This window comes from Cheilinus undulatus, linkage group 13 (genome assembly GCF_018320785.1).
Source record: "Cheilinus undulatus linkage group 13, ASM1832078v1, whole genome shotgun sequence".
NCBI classification, from domain to species: domain Eukaryota; kingdom Metazoa; phylum Chordata; class Actinopteri; order Labriformes; family Labridae; genus Cheilinus; species Cheilinus undulatus.
The window spans coordinates 20,579,778-20,601,105 of record NC_054877.1 but is presented as its reverse complement, the minus strand read 5'-3'; the positions used below and the strand labels follow the sequence as shown (position 1 = coordinate 20,601,105).

The 21,328-nt window shown below is 40.3% G+C and overlaps 1 protein-coding gene across 6 annotated transcripts in view; it reads right to left on the bottom strand.

Annotated features, from left to right (window-relative positions):
• The window catches only part of kmt2cb (lysine (K)-specific methyltransferase 2Cb), a 105,703-nt gene that overhangs the window by 61,821 nt on the left and 22,554 nt on the right, over window positions 1–21,328 (bottom strand). For all 6 annotated transcript variants that reach the window (XM_041803228.1, XM_041803229.1, XM_041803226.1 and 3 more), the window contains 10 exons: window positions 20,486–20,574; window positions 16,807–16,954; window positions 15,799–16,005; window positions 12,683–12,792; window positions 12,464–12,573; window positions 11,661–11,823; window positions 11,371–11,542; window positions 9,195–9,309; window positions 5,284–5,459; window positions 4,759–5,111 (listed from right to left, as the gene is read on the bottom strand). In XM_041803228.1, coding sequence (XP_041659162.1) covers window positions 4,759–5,111; window positions 5,284–5,459; window positions 9,195–9,309; window positions 11,371–11,542; window positions 11,661–11,823; window positions 12,464–12,573; window positions 12,683–12,792; window positions 15,799–16,005; window positions 16,807–16,954; window positions 20,486–20,574 — 1,643 coding nt within the window. The remainder of the gene's footprint in view (window positions 1–4,758; window positions 5,112–5,283; window positions 5,460–9,194; window positions 9,310–11,370; window positions 11,543–11,660; window positions 11,824–12,463; window positions 12,574–12,682; window positions 12,793–15,798; window positions 16,006–16,806; window positions 16,955–20,485; window positions 20,575–21,328) is intronic.

The window sequence follows — 21,328 nt, the reverse complement described above, 5'->3', positions numbered from 1 at the left end:
TCAACATTTTGGCAAATTTGCCCATTGCCATAATACTTATAGTCTTACTAATAGGTTCAATACCTTTAGTTGTCAGTGTAAGCTATTTTTTGATCAGCGGTGCTGAGACAGGAGCTGCCCTGCCAACTCTACCGTGTCTTATGGTATTTCCAGCTTCCCTTCATAAAACTCATCAAATACACAATCAAGCAACTCCAAAACGCTCTTGTGGACAAGTTGTGACCTGCACATTCACCATGCTATTAAATATTAACGTATAATTAGAAGAAGAAAGAAGAAAGGAAGCAAAGGAAAAAATCCTCTGAACTTGAAAATTCTCCCCTTAAGAAGACCTTTGAATTAAATGCTGTAGTCTGAAGATTTTTTGTTTTAATTTTATTTTTTGACAATGAGCATGTGCGGCAATAGGTCAGTAAAGAATTTTGCAAAGCCGCTACCAAAAGATGAGGGGCTCGGTAGTAACAAGCCTCATGTGTGAAAAAAACAACAAGGCAAGTCTTGTTTGAGGCTACCTTAGTGTACCTTACTCCCTCATTCACTAGGTTTTGTTGTGTGTCCCATCCTCTCTCTATTTACTTCTGTATCAGAGACATCAGTGCATTTGACTAGTCTGCTATGAATAGAACTAGTCATTCCTGGCTATCAGGCATCCACACAGCGAGCCAACACACTGCCAGAGGGCCTCTGACCGTACAGATAGCCCAGTCTTAACGAGGCACCCCCCCCATTTCAATTCACAAGTTCCCATGTCACACTGATCCTGACACACGCATGCACCTGCAAAGCATCTCTGCCAGGGAAGGGAGTAACCATGACAACCAACATCCCAGGGTCTGTGTGCTCTGGGCTCATGACTGCGCAGCTTGCAGGTGCTCATCCGGTGCCTATGCCAGAAAGTCAATTAGGAGATGGCCCTCCAAGCATCTCCAGCCTTCAACTATTGACCGAGCTTAACACACATACTCATTCATATTAAGCCCAAGCTTCCTATATCTCCTACAGTGAATGAGCTGACGGGTGAGATAAGTGCATGGCTTTCATTAATGCAGCAGAAAAGACTAAATTTGGGTCTGACTTGCAGTCACAGAATGGATCCAACTGCATCTGTCAGTTGAGTCACAGATAGCCTGCTGTTAAACCCTGCTGGAGAATCCTTGTGGGCTATAAAATGCTCTGATTATTGACTTTATCTATATTAAATGTGTAGGTGGTTGGCATAATGTTAGCATAACCTAACATTACAAAAACAAAGGCAAACATCTATCTCATTTAGTTCAATTTTGAAATAAATGTACTCCCTGTACTTGAGTCAAATTGCAAAATGCACAGCAGAAACACAACAGACTTTTGGCCATCAAGAGGTATTAAATCAAAATCCTTAATGCCTTTAAGATTGTAAGGAATATCAAAAATATTTCTATATTTTCAGGCGGTAAAAACAGAGCTCTTAAATCAGTGCATAAACACATGTATACTCCACGTCTTGGAAACCACTGAGGGGGGAAGCATCGTATTGCCAGCTGAATCCAATGATGAAACAGTTCATGACCGCAGGAAACGGCCAGTAAAAATGAGAGCCCAAGTGTACAGTGAGCCGAGCTAGCAAGCTGTGTGAACGCTCATGAATGAGCCAGCGTAGCTCCCAGGCAGGTTTGCAAACAGGGGATCTAATAACATCACCATCATGCTGCTCCTATCCAGTCTCTCCTGCCAGTAGAGTCTGCTGTCTAGACAGAGTGGGCAGCAGAGCTTCCACTAGCAGCCCCAGCTCAGCGTTAATGCAACCGATACTCCAGCTCTCCTACAGGCAGGACTCACATGGACCACAGTGAAGATACAGCCCTGAGCTTTAAACAAGCTGTACAAACTCAAAGTGTCGGTGCAGCTTGGAAAACAGACGCTGTGTTTCCAATCAACTGCCAAGAAAATTTCCGGCCAACTTTAAAAATGTTCAAAAATATTTGAATTTGTCCTGTTTCCATTAAATAGTTTGGAGTAAATAAACAACGCTTGGTGAAAAGTGTAGTTTTATCACAGGCTGGCGGGATAGCCTACACTGCTCACATGGCTGAAATCCAGTAATGAGAGTAATAAACAAAGTGAAAGTCGTGAATCACAATCCAAACAAGATGTCTTGGACGCCCAACTCATCTGGGAGCAGGATGCATATTTGGAGGTTCTAAGTAATCAACTGTGATAGAAATGGTTTAAATGTGCCTTTTGACATCTTAAGACAAAGAAAGGTGATGTGAATATCAGGACAGATGTGGATAACAAACTAACTCATCCATCAGGAAGGTAACCTGTCAATATAACTCAACTAGATGTTTTCAGGAGAGGTGCACTGATTTTGTAAACAAGGGCTTGTACTGATGAACCATGGGATATAAGGTACTTCACATCCATCTGAGTAACACCCACTGATTTCCATAACCCAAAGGGTGACGGGACAAATATTCTGTCATATTCACTATGGGTCAGTCAAAGCCACAAAACATAAAAGTAGTAAGCATGAATCCACTCCAAAAAGGGAAACTACATAAGGCAAGCTCAACGGGCAGCTGTTGAGCTGTCAATATATCATTTTGTTACTATCAGTGGAGTAGGAGTAGACTGATTATTGGCCTGGCTTATTAATGAGGCCAATATCTGACATTTGGCTGATTGTTGGTATCTGCATTTTATCTTAGTAATAATTGATTAAATCAATTCATCAAAAGGTTATCTACTTTGGCTCCACTCATGGTGTGTCTTTCCCTCTGGCATTCTCCCCAGTCTCACAAAATGTTGTGCATACAGTCTAACTGGCTACGTTACTGAGAACCAGCCAATCAGCACTTAAGCCTGCGTGCCACTTGACACAGTGAATGTATGGAATCACTTCCTGTTTTCCTGAAGCTACTATGTTGCTCTGTGCCGTTTCTCATGCTGATAGAGCAAGGCTTAATTTTCCATCATTTTTATCATGCACTTTTACTTTTGCCACTTTGTTCTTCTTTTCAAAATTAGATGTTATCTAGTTCTGATAATTTTGCCGTTATAGCTTCATCAATACTAATCTCTTCACCAGCAGCAATTGTTTACAGTCACTTCAACCAAACCACACCCGTTACTACAGCCTCTTTTCCTCAAATAACCATGACTGGTCCTGCCATTCTCTAACTGGGAACAAGTGTTTGAGCTTAAAGCTTTGCAGGATGGGTCTCCCTGATAAGCGATATGGAATCAGGTCAATCCATCTACTTTACAAGGTAAAATTATGTTTTTTCTTTACTTCTTCATAATTTGTCAAGTTGGTTTTATAAGTAAACTATCCCACCGTATGCATTCACATTGTTTTTAGTTTAGTTTGTCTCTGGGAAATGCCACTGAAAAGTGTCTTACAAATCACACCAGTGATCTTTCTTAGAGATGGTGGTAGACCTCCACACTGCATTTTTTTTTTCAATATTTGACCATGAAACAAAAGAGTTTGTCTGACAGCTAAATTCTTCTGTCCAATAAAAATCATCTTCTCTACCTAGCTTCAAAGCATTAAAATGCAACAACACAACAGATACACTATCATCCATGCATGCCATATTATTTGCCGATAGGCTGATGACTGTAAACAGGGCTGATAAGCAATGATAGTGATGTTAAACTGTTGATGCATCCCTAGTTGTAAGAGCTGGAATTTATTATTTCTGCTTCTAAATTGCATCAGGCTTACATGCCTGACACTACTTTACATTTCAACTCTTTTTAAAAGTTTCAAGGCTCACTATAGATTAATTATATCCTATCTTAATACTATTAAGGGTATGAAATTGAACCACAATTAAACATAGTTCTTCAGCTAATTCAAAGGCTTAGAGGGCCTTGAATTAAGTGACCACTTCTTATATTCTCAATCACACTGAGAACACACCAGGACCTGTTTGCTTTGATTCAGCTTTACATGCCTGCTTGTTTTGTGCAGGCCCACTGCAGTGACAGATACCACCTCTCCCACAAATGAACCAAAAGTCAATTGTAAAATATGTGTATATGCACTACAGGCAGCAACTTTGTGCAAACATCTCTGTCTCTTGCCACTCTCTAAAACCCTTGTGGGGTTCACTTACTGATGCACTTAAGTTAAACCTAGAAAAATAACTGCTTTAAAGTAATAACTTCCTATTCTTCTTAGACTGGCAGCACACACCACCTCCTCAAGAGACAGGGGGGAGAAACAAAGTACTTTAAATTTTCTAAACACAAAAGTTACAAAGACAAAGGAGTGGCTTTAATCTGCTGCTAGTAGGACACCATCTGGTTATTGGGGAGTCCTCAGAAAATCCTCCAAATAAAAGAGGGAGTGCTTCTCTCTGGTCTGAGTCCAAACAACTCCCAACCCTTTCATCAGCAACTGCGACTTTCAAAACTTCATCAGTGCTGACATTACAGCCCAATTTTTGTGTTGCACGGCCAAAACTTTCAACTGCTTCTGCATGGCTGGAGGCTGAATGAATGGACCCTGAACTACAAAGATTCTCTTTCATTTTTAATCATATAACCTGGTCCCCATGTGTAGGATTTTGTAAAATCAAAAGAGTAACATTCTTGGCTCGTCCTTGCTATAACAAGATGTGATTAATATGCTGATAAAACAGATTGGATTCTCAGGAGGGGCACTTGAGTATAGAGCAAAATGAAGACTTCAAGATAACACGAGGAAAGCGATCAGAGCAGTTAACTCCCTGTGTTTAATCTAACCCTTTTAGAACAAAGACCCACCAGGCTTTTGGGCTGACGTGGCCAGCTTCTCCTCCTGGACGGTAGCCTGAACAGGCTGTAGATCTGAGTGCAATGGAACAGCGAGTAATTCCGGTTTGGGGTCCTTGTGCATTTCAGGAGGCAGCTGAGTGCCAGGTTCTAGGTCCGTGTGCTTTTTAGCCAGCTGTAGGCCAGTCTCAGAGTCTGTGTGCATGGAGGCTGGCTGAGGGCTGAGTTCTGGGCCCGTGTCCATATCCTCTGCCTGTAGCGGCTGCTCTGCAGCAGGAGACCTGCAGTTGGAGCAAACATAGTCCTCTCTGGGGTGGATTTCTGCTTGGCCTGAGTTCTGACGCTCACACTCCAGGTGAAGCCATCTGAAAAGAGGCAACAGGAATTTTTAAGGGATTGCACGAGCTCTTTAAATCCTGAAGGTGACGTATTTATTACCGTTTCCTTAGTTTTACCAGGAAGAATTTGACACAATAATCAATTAAAGATAAAAGCTTTACATTTTTAGTATGTTAGTCCTAAACTAGAGTTCCTTACCTTTTACAAGTGTGGCAGAAAAGCAAGTCTTTGTGATGCTCAGGGTCCAGGATGCTGGCACACGTAGGACAGCACAGAGTGGGGTCCTGATTTTGAACGCAATTCTCACACAGCAGGCTGGTGTGGTGCCACTGTCTACTGGTTCTTGTTCCACACTGGATGCACACTCTGCAGTTCTGAGGAGCAAAAGAAGTCCTTAGTGATGCAACACTGATATTCATTCACATCCAGAGGGAGATTTCTGTCTATAGATTTGGCACCTAACATAAATAAGAAGAAACAGGTATGATATAAGTCCAGGCCCTAGTTAGTGTTTTCCTGTTACATTTATGAGGCAGAAGGAGCAGAGGAATATGTTTAAATAAATAACATCTGTGTTTATCGTCCTTGATGAAATGGATTTATGAGACTATTTGTGAATCAGATGGATCATTTACACACACACGTTTTTAATAAATACCACTTGATCTCCAGCAAACAGTACAAACATTTGCTTATTGAATGTAAACAAATTTTTTTATTGAGATTGAAAAAAAGAAACTTTTAAAACATTGGAATCATTCATTTCTGGCTACATAGCTGCCCGACTGGCTGGAACAAACTGCCAAGTAGTATTACAAATGGCCCACACTTCAAATCAAAGCAGGTTGCTATTAATCCAAACATGGAGCACAGCTTTGCGAGCTGACCAAACTCCCACTGCTCTTCAAAAAAGCACAGGAACAGTTTGGTTGAGAGCAGTGCTGTGAGCGCCAGAGCCATATAGTGGCACAGGCAAATAAATGGCAGCCAGTGATTTTGATGAGATATCTGCACTGACAGTGTGGACCAGCAGGCAGAGCTGCTTTGAGTTCAGAATGTGTTCATTTGGCTTTTATTTCAGTGGAAAGTGCTGCTGTTCTTTGAAAACAGCTTTTAAAGCCTTATACTGTGGTCATGCTGGCAATGAGGAGATGCTGTCCAATTTTTTACAAAGCCTTCATGACACAAATGTAGACATTTCTCCAAATCCAGAACACGGCATAAGACACTACAAACACATTGCAGAAATGGTGTTTTCACATAGTGTTTTTTCATGAAAACATACCAAAATTTCATGTTGAGCTGCATGTGTGAGCACAAGCTGATGATTTTCTTACAAAGACTTTGCCTACACTTCTTCCTGCCAGCCTTCTAGTGAAGCTAGGGGTAAGTGAAGGTCCGAATGCAGCAGATAATATGCAGGAAAATTCAATCCAGGCGTTGTGCAGGCTGATGTTTATAGTAAGAGCACTTGTGATCTTTGTGTATGTGCTGAAGCTGCTTCCTACCCTGTCTGTGTACTAGTATGATCTTCTCTGCTCTTTCATTTAAACTCTTAATACATTTCACTTCATGTAGCACTGATACGAAGGCATAAAAATGCAGTCATAGCAACAGAATTTATTGCTCTGTCTGCCATCTTGGATTCCCATTGATTCTTTTTTACATAATCCCTGTCTCCTGAGATTCTGACCCCCTCCATCTAACCTCACTCTTTTACAGACATACATGAATAAGAATATCAGGAAGGTGCAGGGATCTCAGGACTACCTTGGGCTACATATATTAGTAAACAATTGACAGCTTCAACCTATGAAGAGAGATGCCTGAATGGACTGTGGAGTTTACTGCTGCTTCATACAGCACTCTGAAGACACAAACCTTACTGCCAGCGTCGGCTGTTAAGAAAAGACCTAGTTCTGGCTGATGGGACAACTTTGAAAATGAAATGGTCATTGCAGAGGAACAGTGAGAGTTTTTACAATGGTAAAGACACTGCTGCTGTCTCTGAGCGAGACACAAAACAAACAAAAGACTACTGGTGGCATGGCATGCTCTTTAAAGCACTGTGTTTTTGTGTGTGTTCATGTGGACAAAGATGTCAACATCCTCTAGTTTAAAAATACCAGCCAACATGTAGACTAGGCCTCAGTTTTCCTGAGGATATCACCATAAAGCTTCATTAAGATGTGCTGCTCTAAGAATTGGAGTCACTTTTTAGTCAGAAGTTAGGGCACTCACACATTATTGACAATAGATATAATAGATAGAAACATAGCCAAGCACTGAAACTAAAGACTATTTTTTTCACTTAAACCCCGGCATAATAAATGCACCAAAACCAAGACTCCTGCCTGAGTGGGGGCAGGGGTTGCTGGTGGGAGTGCTCCTCCTGTGCTGAGTCAGATAGAGAAACCAAGTAAGCAGACCTCTCATCACATGCTGGCTCTGCTGCTGTGGTTAACAAACTGTGTGTGGGGGGTTTGACTAGTTGCCTGAGTGACAAGCACACCATTTACCCTGCTGGGGGATGATGGGTGGAGCTGCACCAAGGGATGAGCGTGATTAACATGCACGCATACAAACAATACACGCAGTTACAGCACTGAGGCTGAACTGAGGGCCCTGAAAGAACAGCTTGGTGTGAGTCACTTCTTTACCACAAGAAATAAAAAACATCAGGAGGTTGCATGCTCAAAGGTGGTGGACATTGCCCAAACAAAGACTTGCGTCAAGAATATTGATATTGTCTGCAATATTACCTATCTTTAGTGGAAACAAATTGGTGTCCTATGTAGATTTAATAAATGTGCATCTCAAATAATAAGACTATCATGAAAAAGTTCATTTTTCTTGTGATTTAATTTAAGAAGTTAAACTTCCTTATATTCTAGATTCATTAATACAAAGTGAAATTTCTAAAGACTTTGTTTTGATCTTGATTACGGCTTACAGCTCATTAAAATAAAAAATCCACCTTGTCAAAATATTAGAATATCAGCAAACATCAGTCTTAAAAAGGATTTATAATACACAAATGTTGAGTGTCTGGAAAACTATGTTCATGTATGCATAGAAATTGGTACCTTTTGCACAAATTACTGCATCTATAGACATGTCATGGGGGCAATCAGTCTGTGGCACTACTGAAATGTTATGAAGCCCAGGTTTCTATGATAGCAGCCTTCAGCTCGTCTGTTTTTGTTGGGTCTGGTCTCTCTCATCTTGCTCTTAACAACACCCCTGAGATTTTATTTGGGGTTCAGGTCAGACCCATTGGCTGGTCAATCAAACACAGTAATATCATGGCCAGCAAACCCGCGTCTGGTGGTTTTGTTTAGGCAGGTACCAAGTCCTGCTGGAAAAAAAAAATCTCCATAAAGCTTCTAAGCAGATAGAAGCTTGAGGTGCTCTATTTTCTCTTGGAAAATGGCTGACAGCGCTGACTCTGGACTTGATAAAACACAGTGGACCAACAGCAGCAGATGACATGGTCCCCCCTGCCAGAACTGACTGTGGAAACTGAAAACACTAGGCTTCAAGGATTTCTGTGCCTGTACAATCATTCTCTACACTCGGGAACCTTGTTTTACAAAAGAAATGCAAATTTTAGTTTAATCTGAAAACAGGACTTTGGACCACTGAGCAATGGTCCAGGTCTTTTTCTTCTTAGCCCAGGTGAGATGCTTCTGATGTTGACTCAACACTAGGAACACAACACTTGAAGCCCATTTCCTGGACCCTTCTGTGTGTGGTGGCTCTTGATACACAGACTTCAGCCTCAGTGCACTTCTTGTGAAGCTCTTCTAAGTTCTTGAATCTGCTTTGTGTAACAATCCTCTGAAGGCTGCCCTCATACATCTTGCTTGTGCTCCTTTCTCCTTTCTTAATCATCAAGATCAAAACAAAAATAAGTCTTCAAATATTTTATTTCATACGAGATGAAACTATATGGAAATGCAACGTTCTGAGCTAAATCACAGGAAAAATGACCTTTTACGTGATATTCTATTTTTTGGGACACAGCAGTTTTTTCAAATACCATCCAAATTAACTGATATTCTTTATTGTACTAAATAATCTATCCAGCAAAAGGAGATCTTTCTTACCTTACATCTCCAGCCATTGGTGGGCAGAGAATCAATAGCAGGTTGCAGACAGAAGGTGTGGTAGCCTTTGTCACACATGTCACACACCAGCATTTTAGTGTCCTCTCCTGGGTTCCTACAAACAGAGAAAGAAGATCAGAAACTGATGTCAGAAATAATGAACCTAGACTACAAAATACTACCCATGATGTTATGTCAGGTACTAATAAAGAATGTTAAAAAATATACAGTATATTTAAAGAGGATTCTTGAATCAGATATTTCTAGATCAGTCTTCAGTTTGGAGATCAGCACTCACTTACATTTTTGAAGCTGGGTGGAAAAAATATCTGAAGTCTTCTTTAAAAAATTCTCAATTCTAGCTTTGAAATGATCCACATAAAGCAATTCCATTTGTATTCATTTCTGAAGTAATGAATGCAAGAGCCGAAAATAAGAAGCAGCCTTTCCTGCAATAGCTTACAAATGATCAGTGGGATCTGTTTCTATTAAGGGGCATTTTTTTGCATACACTTAAAAATCTTCTTTTTTTTTTTACAGAAACATTAGGTTAGAATAAAAATAGTAGACCTAACATTATCTTCCAGCAGTGTTGAACAAAATACCTGCTGCTCCTGTGTAACTATTGGTATGATTTGATTATTAGCCTAATGGAGCAAACTGCTTTGCATTCTGCCTTGAGTCAAACTGTGCAGGGGTGCTTAATTACTAATTGCAGTGCTAGAAATAAGAACGACTTAAGAATTGTTTAGAAAACCAAAACAAAAGAAAGTCTAGGTATAAACAAGCAACTGGCTGTTTCCTGGTAATTAGTGGATATTATTAAGTAATATTCTATTCTATTGATAACCCTCTCAGCCCTAAGCTTTTTTAAACCATTTTGTCTCGCCTGGACTTTTTAAATTAAAAAGCATGTAAAACATAAACCCTGTGTTGTATAGTCAAGCTCTAAACATCCTTTTTTCAGGACTAACTGCAATTTAAGAATATGTGTGATGTAGTAATGTCACTTGAATTTTTAAAAATTATGAGACCATAAAGACAAAAGGAAAACTCAAAGATTTTTATGTGACACACAGTAAACAATAGTGACCAAGACTTTTTTCCAGAGTATTGTATTTCCATCTCTAAGGGACCATAAAGTGAAAAAAAACATCATTCAATGACAAAAAGTCAAGTCAAGAAAACCCATGTGCTTTTTAATATTAACTCATTATGAGCCATTATTCAAAGCAGTTCCTGTCTGCAGTGCCACAGAGGGCCGTCCCTTTTTTCCTCAATTATGAAACACTCTGGCCCTCTCCTTTAGATTCAAAGGGTTTACACATGCACTGTTTTGCAAACCATGACATGACGACTGAACAGTCTACCATTGGTTGTCACAGCCCATGTGACGTCTGTTTTGGGAATGCAAAGTGGTGGCTAAGCTAATGGAAGTAACAATCAAAAACAGATTAGAAAGTGGATAAAAAGATGTTCAGTACTGGAGTTACTGGTGTGGATTTAAATTTTAATGACCCCAGGCTCACTAGAAAAGCTACTGCAATGGCTACAAAGGCATGGATAGCGTCATTAGAACGGCAAAACAGAAGGCCTCCTGAGAAAAGAAAGAGGCTACGATTCATGGTTCAAAAGTTATTCAATTTTTAATAAATCATGTCTCTTCTTGTTGTATACGACAACGTCGGTCTCAGAGGGTTAGCAGATGCAAAATTGGTTTAACATTCCCAATAAAAGCCATGCAAAATAATTCACAGCATTAAGAACATCTTACACAGACACAGCTGTTACTAAAGTCTGTGATAAGAAATCATGAACCCCTTCTTATTTAATTACTCTATGTAGTAATAACATGGAACCAGGATTCCTGTGTAAATCTGAAACAGATCACTCCATGGACAGAGTTCACCTGAGGCAAACAGGCCTGGTTAAACTCCTGTGCTGTTTAAATAAGGTCAGAGGTTACCAAACTGAGCTTCAGGGTAAAACATGCAGTGAGCTCCTCACAAACCCCACTGGTAAACAAACCAGCAGTAAGCACCATGCCTGGTAGCTACAGTGAAAATTATTAAGACAAAAATTGAACGAAAAGCTTGAAAGCAGAAAAAAGAAATCATTCTGAGATACATTATTTAGGCGAGGGGGTTGGGGTTGGGGGTGTAGGGGGATGACTCACTTGCATGTCTGGCAGATTTTACACTCCGGGCACTGCCATCCTGCTCTCCTCAGAGGGGTCACGGCCATGTCCAGGCATATCCCGTGGTAATGCTGACCGCAACTGGTGCAGAAGAGCTGGTCCAGTAGGTCCCCTGGGCTATCACAGAGCGCGCAATTTACATCATCTACAACTGTGGTTGAAAAAAATACAGAATAAAGGATTTGAGCGAAGGAAACGAAAGGCAGTCACATATCAGACTCCAGTAGGTACAATGTCATGTTCAATCTATCAAGTTCAGCCAATCTTACATTTGTGAATGGCCAATTCAGTGTGTTCTGGGCAAAGGAGCGACAGACTCCTGATGTCCTGAAAGGTCCCAGCTGCCCCCGCACAGGGGTAATGGTAGAGTTGAGCACATCCTTCAGCACAGCACTTAATGGATGCTCCAAGGCGCTTACAGTATGCACAGTGCTGCAGAAAGAGAGAGACAGGGAGACAGATCATCAAATATGTCTGAAATGTCTTCATCTGCAACTATAATTAATACATTCCCTGAACAGCGACAGAAACATCAAAGTCCAGAACATGTCCATTACATTATTTATGAATGACTCAGCTTATGTTAAAGACAGTGATTTATCCTTTTATGTCTCTTTGGGAAAATATTCATTTGATTTCTCAGCCAAGGATCAAAGCCCCTGTTTAAACTCCCTGTATTTAGCACCCTGATGGTCGCATTCATGACAGAACCTCAACACCCCCCCCCGTTTCTCTCACTTCTATAAGTGTGCACTAATAGCCACTCTGGAGATCAAGTGGAAGACTCGCTGATGGGCTACACGACCGATGGGCTGCAACTGCAATCGAAGAGCTGTGAGCTGTGCCGCTGCTAGCACTAGGAGCTAAGCTGCCATGGGAGCTCAGCCCTGTTGAGTGGCGTGACCTTTTCCATTTCACAGCTGAGAGATCCACGCTGCCGGGGCCGACCTTTACCAGCCAGTCTGATCCATCAGCTTTGCTGTGCCTCACTGAAGCAGTCCCTCCCTGCTGCCTCAACACATTAAGATGGTGTTAACACATATTAGTCCTCGGATGTTTTCCCGTGACTCACCTTTGTGCTCCCTGAGTCAATGGCTCTGTCCACATTAAGCAGAGATTGTCCCTCGCCCTCACAAACACCTTCGGACCACAAGGCACAACTCTGATGTGCCCAGTATTGCCCTGAAATGTCAAAATTCAAAAGATGAGATGATACAAGAAGACTAAATGTAATGTGATTGTATCTTTACAACTCTCAATTAGGAGTGGGTAAAATATCTATGGCTCTTACCTGACTCAAAGAGAGACTGGACATTAAGATCTTCTGGAAGGCCGACATGAGAGAGCTCATCCCAAAATCGACTGGCTGGGTCTGGGTTTTCCTCGCTGCCTTCAGACCCACTGGAACAAAAGGAAAGGTTTGCAGAGAAAACAGGTCAGCTTTGGTTTTTGTTTAAAAAAAAAAAAACGAAAATACTTTGCAGAAAACGGACAGCCTGAATCGACTCAGGAATAAATCACAAGTAGAGACATAGAACTAGAAGACGATGTGCAGAATTTTTTAAAAGCAGAGAGATGAAGACAGGGAATGAGCTGGGGGAAAAATGTTAGAGAGCAAATAAAAAGGCTGTGAGGGAGGAGGGAGAGGAGGGGGAGGAGGAAGGAGAAGAAGAGGGCCATCTTGTTTGGTGTGTGCACAAGAGGCTGGCTGTTCTGTCTCATAAAATCTGTTGAAAAGGATGTGTTTCCCCGAGTCCCTGGCTTGAACTGGTGAGCTGCATAGCATGCGGAAAATGTGGAGAGGGAGCATTAGCATTTAAAAAGGACCTAAGTTCCAGTAAACAAAGCAATGGCCAAAATCAAGAGACTGGTGTCTGGAAGCATGATGGCACACTCGTGATAGTAGCAGCCCTGACAGCTCATTGTTCACAGACAAAAGTTTGATCACCCTTTATGGATTAATCTTTTCTCACCGCCTTACTTTTCCACACAAATCTACGCTGTCCTCCACCTCTGTCTCTCTGACAAATCAATATATAATTTCTCCTCCTGGCCTCTGCTTCCCCCTGTGCCTCTGTGTGGCTCAACAGAGGACCGGCCCCCAGTGACCAATCACACGGCAGCAACACAGTGGCTACTGGTTGGCCTGGCATCAGGCCAGACTCACACTGCTCCCACTGCCTGTTACGTCACTGGGAGCCAAGAGAGACGCCCAATTGGTTCCAAAGGGGCAAAACAAATTAGGCTGCTGTCCAAAGAGTCTGAGGAGGGTCCTTTTGTTGGCAGAGAGTGCAAATATATGAGGGTTCTTAATATACAAGTACACACACAGGAAATAGACTCACATGCACCTTTCACCTGCTGAGCCAAACCCTGCACCTGGGGACACTGACTGCTGAGGGCAAAGAAATTATTCAGCCTCTAAATGAAGAATGACAAAACAATCTGCTAACTGAGAGAGGCCTTTATGTTGGGGGGTTTATAAGCATTGAATGCTTGGCTATTAGAGTGTGCCAGTTAGTTTTGGTGAGACATGTATGTAGAAGCATGGCCTTTTTTTTTAACCACCACTAACACAACAGGGGTTGGGATGAAATATTGATAAGGCAATAACACACTGTTCAGAATTGCTTGAAGTATTGTGTACTTGCTGCTTCCTGATGCCATTTGTTTTAGCATGACACAATCTCTGTTATTTTAATGATCGACAGAATTGAACCGCTGCTTTAGAGTAAAGAATAAAGAAGTTTAGTCATAGTTTTACCCAAAGCTGCTACACAAGAATAAGAGAAACAGTGTCTATAAAACACAATCAACCCCACCGATTAGTTTTCTAAACCAATCATGGTCAATATAATTTGTTTTTTTTGGAAAAAAAATCCTCTTTAATGCACCATGAAGACAAAAGAACACTCCAAGTAACTCAGAGAAAAGGTTATTGAAAAGTATAAGTCAGGAGATGGATTAAAATAAAATCAAGGCACTGAGCATCCCCCAGAGTTCAGTTAAATCCATCACCAAGAAATGGAAGGAATACGGCCTGTGTGTAAATTTACCTAGTTCAGGCTGTGCACACAAACTGAGTGATTGTGCAAGGAGACCAGTGAGAGAGGCCACCCAGACACCTATGACTACTCTGAAGGAGTAACAAGCCTCAGCAGCTGAGATTGGAGAGAATCTGTTGCCCAGGTTCTTCCCTAATCAAAGCTTTATGGGAAAGTGGCAAAGAGAATGCCACTGTTGAAGAAAACTCAGATTAAATTTCAACTAGAGTTTGCCAAAAGGCATGTGTGAGACTCCATGGTCAAGTGGAAGAAAATTCTTTGGTCTGATGAGACCGAAATGGTGCATTTAGGCCATCAGACAAGGCAATGTGTTTGGTGTACACCAAACACAGCACATCGGCATTAACACACCATCCCCACAGCATGAAGCACGCGGTGGCAGCATCATGCTGTGGGGATGCTTCTCAGCAGCCGGCCCTGGAAGGCTTGTGCATTTAGAGAGTAAAATTAATGCGGCAAAATATAAGAAAATCCTGGAGGACAATCGTATTCAGTCTGCAAGAGAACTACGGCTTGGGAGAAGATTTATGTTCTAGCAAACAATGACCCATAGCATACAGCAGAAGCTACACAGAAATGGTTTAAAGAAAACAAGTTAAATGATCTGGAGTAGCCGAGTCAAAGCCCAGACCTCAATCCAAAAAAGTGGCTGGGCTTAAAACACTCGATCTCCGTGTACCCTGATGGAGCTTGAGCAGTTTTGCAAAGCAGAATGGAGTAAAATTACAGTGTCCAGATGTGCAAGCCTGGTTGAAAGCTAACCACATAGACTGAGTGCTGTGATTGCAGCGAAAGGTGGATTTACTAAATATTGACTTGAAGGGGGTAAATATTAATGCAGACACTTATTTTGTATTACATATTTTTCTTGCATTAACATTACTTTGAAAAAATTGGTTTTCAATTTGGGATTAAAGAGGGTTTTTTGTAAAAAAAAAAAAAAAAAGCCAAATTATATTGACCATAATTGAGTTACCATCAATAAAAGGGTAAAACAACCAAGGGGGTGAATACTTTTTATAGGTCCTGTACGGTATTGTCACTCAAGTTACCTTACAATATGCACCTCTGCTTAAAACAGGGGGAAAAAATTAAAAATCTAACTAGACTGAGTCCAGACAATTAGATAAAAACCCATTTCCAAAAGATCAAAGCAAAAAAGGGTCACGATTAAGACTTAACAGCAATGTCTGTGTTTTCAGTGTCCAACAAAAGATCACTGAATTGAAGTCATATACTGATTTCTTGCAGCTCATTTAATCCACTGCAGGGACTCATCACTGTCTAGACTGACGCTGACAGTCACAACAGTGTCACAACAACGTCAGCCAGGCCTACTCACCTGGTCTTGTCCCTCTGTCCTGAGGTGGTCTCTCCTGCCGTTTTTGGCTGAGTGGTTTTATCGCCATCACTGCTATCACTCTGTGAGCCTCCTCCGGCCCTTTGGCTGAGAAGCGTTTCAAGCTGAGGCGTGGTGCTGAATGCTCGCAGCTCACCCTGACCCAGCAGGCTACGGCCACCGCAGTAACAGAAGGCACAGGGACGCTCGCTGAAACAAAGAAAGTGGGTGGAAAGAGGTGTTTAATTATATATACCTACTGTGACTTAATACAGCAGCACGCATGTCACCATGAATTAAGGCCTCTTTCTTCTGGGACCGTCTGGGTGGCAACATACACATAAACACGAAAGGCCTACATTTAAGAGGCAGGTGCGCACACACACACACACACCCCCACACACACACACACCCACACACACACAGAAAACAAACCACTTGTGAAATTCATGTACCCTGTAACAAATAGGCCAAACCTTTTATTGCATACTCCTAACCTATAACCATAACTGTGATACTAGGCAGATTTCTATGTATTATATACACTTCATGATATATTCCATACATTTAGCAGGTAATACTGCATAATGTCTCTAGTACGTGGATGTCTCTAGTATGTGGATACCGAAGTGTTGTAGATTTTTTCTGAAAGAAAATCTGAGAATAGTGGCCAATCACAGAAAAGTTTAGAAATATATTGTGTGGTAAATATTTATCACTTTTTTAAAGGGTAAGATGGCCTTGTTAATGAAGTCCCAGGAGATGCTCTTGGTCTGCCCTCCATCATCAACATTGATAGCAGAGACCAGTCAGGAGATTGATTACAACCTTTAACAAAGTGGCACCTGAGAGGAGAGTTCTGCCTCTGCCAGCTGATGACTCCATTTCAATTTAAACATGCATGCATACACAGCAAGGCAAACTGTGTTGAAAATCTCTATGAATATATAAACACCAAAATATACACATTTGTGAAATTGTAACACCTCAAATGATGATCAGTTTTCTAACCTGATTTTGACTTCTCTACTCGTCGGGACAGATGGTCCTGCTGAACTCTCGGCTGGAGGGCTCTGGGTCAGAGGGGAAGAGGGCTTGTTCTCCTCTGGCACCTCAGTGGTCACTAATTCCTCCGTTTCCACTGGCTGGATTGTTGTTTCTGATATAGCAAAATAAAGACAAAAAAGATAAGCATTAAATCCATCTAAAGCATTAGCATCAAAGCCACTTCAACACTGGCCAAACTACGTTTAAATTTACAGGCAATTATGTCTGGAAAATCAGCACGCAGTTTCTGACAGATACAAGCTGTCAAAGGGCAGATTGACTGTATTCTAGTCCGTTTCCTCCAGGTCAGAAACACAGCTTTTATTAACGAGATGGATGTTAAAATATGGGGAACATATGCTCAAGCACTGATTACAGTAAACCCAGTGGGAACATCACGCTCTTGCACAGAATAGCAATTACAGTGGAGGGAATGAGAGTGAAAAAAGAATCATGGAGGCAAAAATGTGTAAAGAAGTGAGGTTTAATATTAATGGGATATTTTTCCGGAAATAAAACTAAACCTAATTTGGTAACTATCATGAGTGTTTTTAATCTCATTTACAAAAAAGCACAATTCACCATACCAATCATACAAAACAACTCCCCAGCGTGCCTGTCTATGAGACTTTGGGCCATGCAAAATTTTATTAATATTTCATTACTGTAATTAGGCTAATAGTGCAATGTTTCAGTGTCATCCAATTCAATTATGAAAGGACAAATTCAGGCTTATTACCTCCCATTAACCAGAGACACCAGAGGACGACTTCTCTTACAGGGTTGGATTGTTATTTAGGTGAAAAACTGCACAAGAAGTTGGTTTTTATGCCTTAACATTTAAGAACTTTTTTCATTCAGCCAGACTTTCAGAGTGTTGACATGCTACAATTTGCCACATCATGGAAAATGTAAACATACAGAAACATAGCTCCAACATTTACCAATAATTTAAATATTATTTGTTGCAGGGCCGGGCAATAAATCAAATAAACCAAGATCAAGATTTTTAGAATTGAAAATCGAGATTTTCTGTTAAACTTCACTGCAATAATACAAGAAGTAAAAGTTACTGTGATAAATTTTAAGTTTGTTTTTGCAACCCCATACACAAAAAAGATTCATTTTTTCTTACGTATATTTGTAACCAGTGTCCTCAAACTCAAGGAAAACATCTCCTCAAACAAAGAAAAAACGTCCTGATCAGTTTTAATAATCATATTCACTTTGAATCCTTTTGGTAGAAATTTAAATTGAATGTAGTTTTGGTCTCCTTGCCAACATTTTTATCCTACACTGAATCTGTAACAAAGATGACAAGCAATGAAATATAAATATATAAATAATCAATATCCTTCTGATGGTCTTTTTTACTTGCATGGAGAGAAATTAGCATTAATTTAAGTTTGTTTCTTAAGCAGTTTCAAAAAATTTCAAAGCCTGAGTGTTAATATACAGAACTCTCACAGTGCACTTTCAAGGACTAGTTTACAGCTCACAGGTCAACCTGTAAAGAGAAACTCAATTCAATTTTGTTACATAATGTTGATCAAAACAAAAGAAACCAAGTTTGAGTAGTTCTTTTTCATTTGAAAGCAAAAAAAAAAAAAAAAAAAAAAGATTAAAAACATCAATCGAGGTTAGTGTGAAAAACTCAGGTTCAATCTTTTAACTACATCACCCAGCACTAATTTATTGTTAAAACAACTGTTATCGACCTGCTTCTATAATCTTAAAGCCCAAAAATATATCTTTAAATAAATAATTATTAAAAATGAGAATGAGATAAAATTGATCAGTTGCTTCAATACAAACATTCTCACTTCATTTGCTGTACGAGTGAAAATTATTTCAATTAGATGTTTTTCTCGGGATGCACGATATTAGATGTCAGCTGATATCCGATATGCTGATATTTACAAATTCGTTTTATCCAATACTGATATTTAGATGTAGATCCAACATGAATCTTAAGCCCTTAAAATACTTTAAGTTTTAGGACAAATAAATACATTCCACTCAATAAAACACACTTTAAAGTGTACAGAATTGTGATGAATAAAGAAAAGACTTCAGTAAATGTAGGTCTGTTGATCCAGCCTTAACGCAGGCGCAGCATCTTTATGATGCTGTTGCAGAAGAACACTTTTAAAACACCTCAACATGTTGCAACATCAAGTTGGTCAGAGGTTCCCAGAGATCATGGATGAAGTGAAGTTAATCTTCAAAGTGTAAAACCACAAGATTTTTTGACACCTCATATACTCTGAAGGAAACCTTTAATTAACCTGCAAATGTAATAGAAGCAAAAAAAAACAAAAAAAAACAAAAACAAAAAAAACCAAAAAAAAACCAAAACAGAAACAAATTAAGGAAGAAAAAACAGCAAATCAGCCTCAGAAAGGTAAAGTAACTGCTCTGTTGCACTCCAATTCAGGAACTGAACCAGTGGTTGAGGGAGCACTGATGGTCAGGGCAAAACTCCACTGTAGATTTGAACGCTGCAGGCACAGACTTTGTGGAAATTGTGTCGCCATGAAAAACTGTTACTATTATGCTAACACAGTGTATAACAACAGCTATTATTACAGGAAAAAACATGTAACTATCAAGCTAACACTGTTATTTACACTGTGCATTCACCATATAACTGTAAAATAACTAGTATTAATTCTTCCCCATAACTCTTACTATGATTGTGTAGTAAATGTATAATAAACGTGTAATCATAAACACATGTTTAAATGTAGAGTTCACAGGAGTTTCATATATGTTTAATATGTTTACAGAGGAAGTTATCATCTAACATTTAGGTTACAGCGTATATGTGACAGAAATAAAGTGTTAGACATCAGATTTACAGGAACCTCAGTCTTAACCTTTTCAAAAGCAAAGACAGCCACGGCTGCACACATTACTTTGGGGACGAGACAGTATAGAAACTGTAGGTTTCACTTTGACAATCGCCTGGAGGCAGACAGAGGAACCTCTAGGGACCCACTGCGGTTTTTGCTGAAGGAAGATTAGACTGAAAAGGAAACTCAAGTGCACGCTCACTTGTTTAAACAAATATTCTATGTTTTAATATTTAAAAACTCATTAATGCATATTTTTTCTTTAACATAACCAAGAGCCAATAAAAGTAAAACTAGCCACAGGCAAAATTTTATTCCCCAATATCTGCAGCACAGCAACAGGGCAGCACAGAGATGTATGAGAATGGGAGGCATGATCACGTGATGTGATGTACACACATAAAAAAGCACATAAATGGGTCTGGAGAGACTGATGGGATTTTAAAAAGCTTTTAGAGGGCATTAGCCTTGGGCTCTTTCCCACTGCACCTCAATGCCAATCTCAGAGCAGGAGGAGAGATGGAAGCAGTAACAGGAGGAAAAAAAATACACACCCACTGCAGCTTCACAGCTCAAGCTAAACCCTTTCAATTATAGCCCTGAAGTAGGCGCATGGGGTGCCAAGAAAAAGCTCTCATCCGTCCTTTCTCCAGGAGAGGGAGACTCCTCTACCTTAACTGAAATACCATTTTGAAGCACTATCTGTGTGCAGCTGTCTGGATGAATAAGTTCAAGTTTTACATCACTCCGTATGTGCTTAAAAAAAGGAGTAGTACAGAAAGTCTCACCTGTGACCTGAGGGCCAGTGGACTCTATTATCTCAGTCCCATCCATGCTGTCCTCCTCATCCACAGCAGCCCTCCCTCTGGTGCGACCCCTGGGGTGAGGAAGAAAAACAAACAAATAAATAAAAGCAGTCAAAAAGAATAAGACAAGAGAGAGTGTGTGGGTTTGCCTCTTCATGGGGGGGTGGCAGCAGGTCAGTCATGAATTAGTTAAATATAGTCACAGCTGTCACTGATTTTTAATGGAGGCACTCAAGCCACTAGGCAAGGGGAGGGGGGAGGTGGGGAGGGGGCAGTACAGTCAGTGGAGTTTAAAGATGGAGGCTGGCTATTCTTAATAACTGCTCTAAAGATCTAAAGATTCAGGTAAAGTGGCTGGGAATTTAGGTAAGAGCATGATGATAACCATAATCCACAAATGACATGTTTGCCCAGGGGGACAAACTGTAACAAATCAGAACTGACTGCTCTGCGTACACTGGAATGAAAATGTATGTGTTTCTATTCACATCAGCATTGAGTAAACACGTTCATCATTTATAATCCCCTGAGGAATGACGATTCATGACTAAGCCAAACTGATGACGCTCTATTTGAATTTTAAATCAGAATACAGACCATACTAATTATATGATAATAGGCTGGTAATTTAAGACACTACAAACTAATTTTCTAATCATGAATGAGCATGAGTCACGTTCTGTATCTTGAACAGACATATGCTTAGGGCTGTTTCAATACGAAATAGAGGCTGTGTTGCTACATAAACATCACAGTTCACTGAAGCTTTGAACAAAACCAAAGATGCATTTAAGTGCACAGATGCATTGGTTTAACATCAGTATT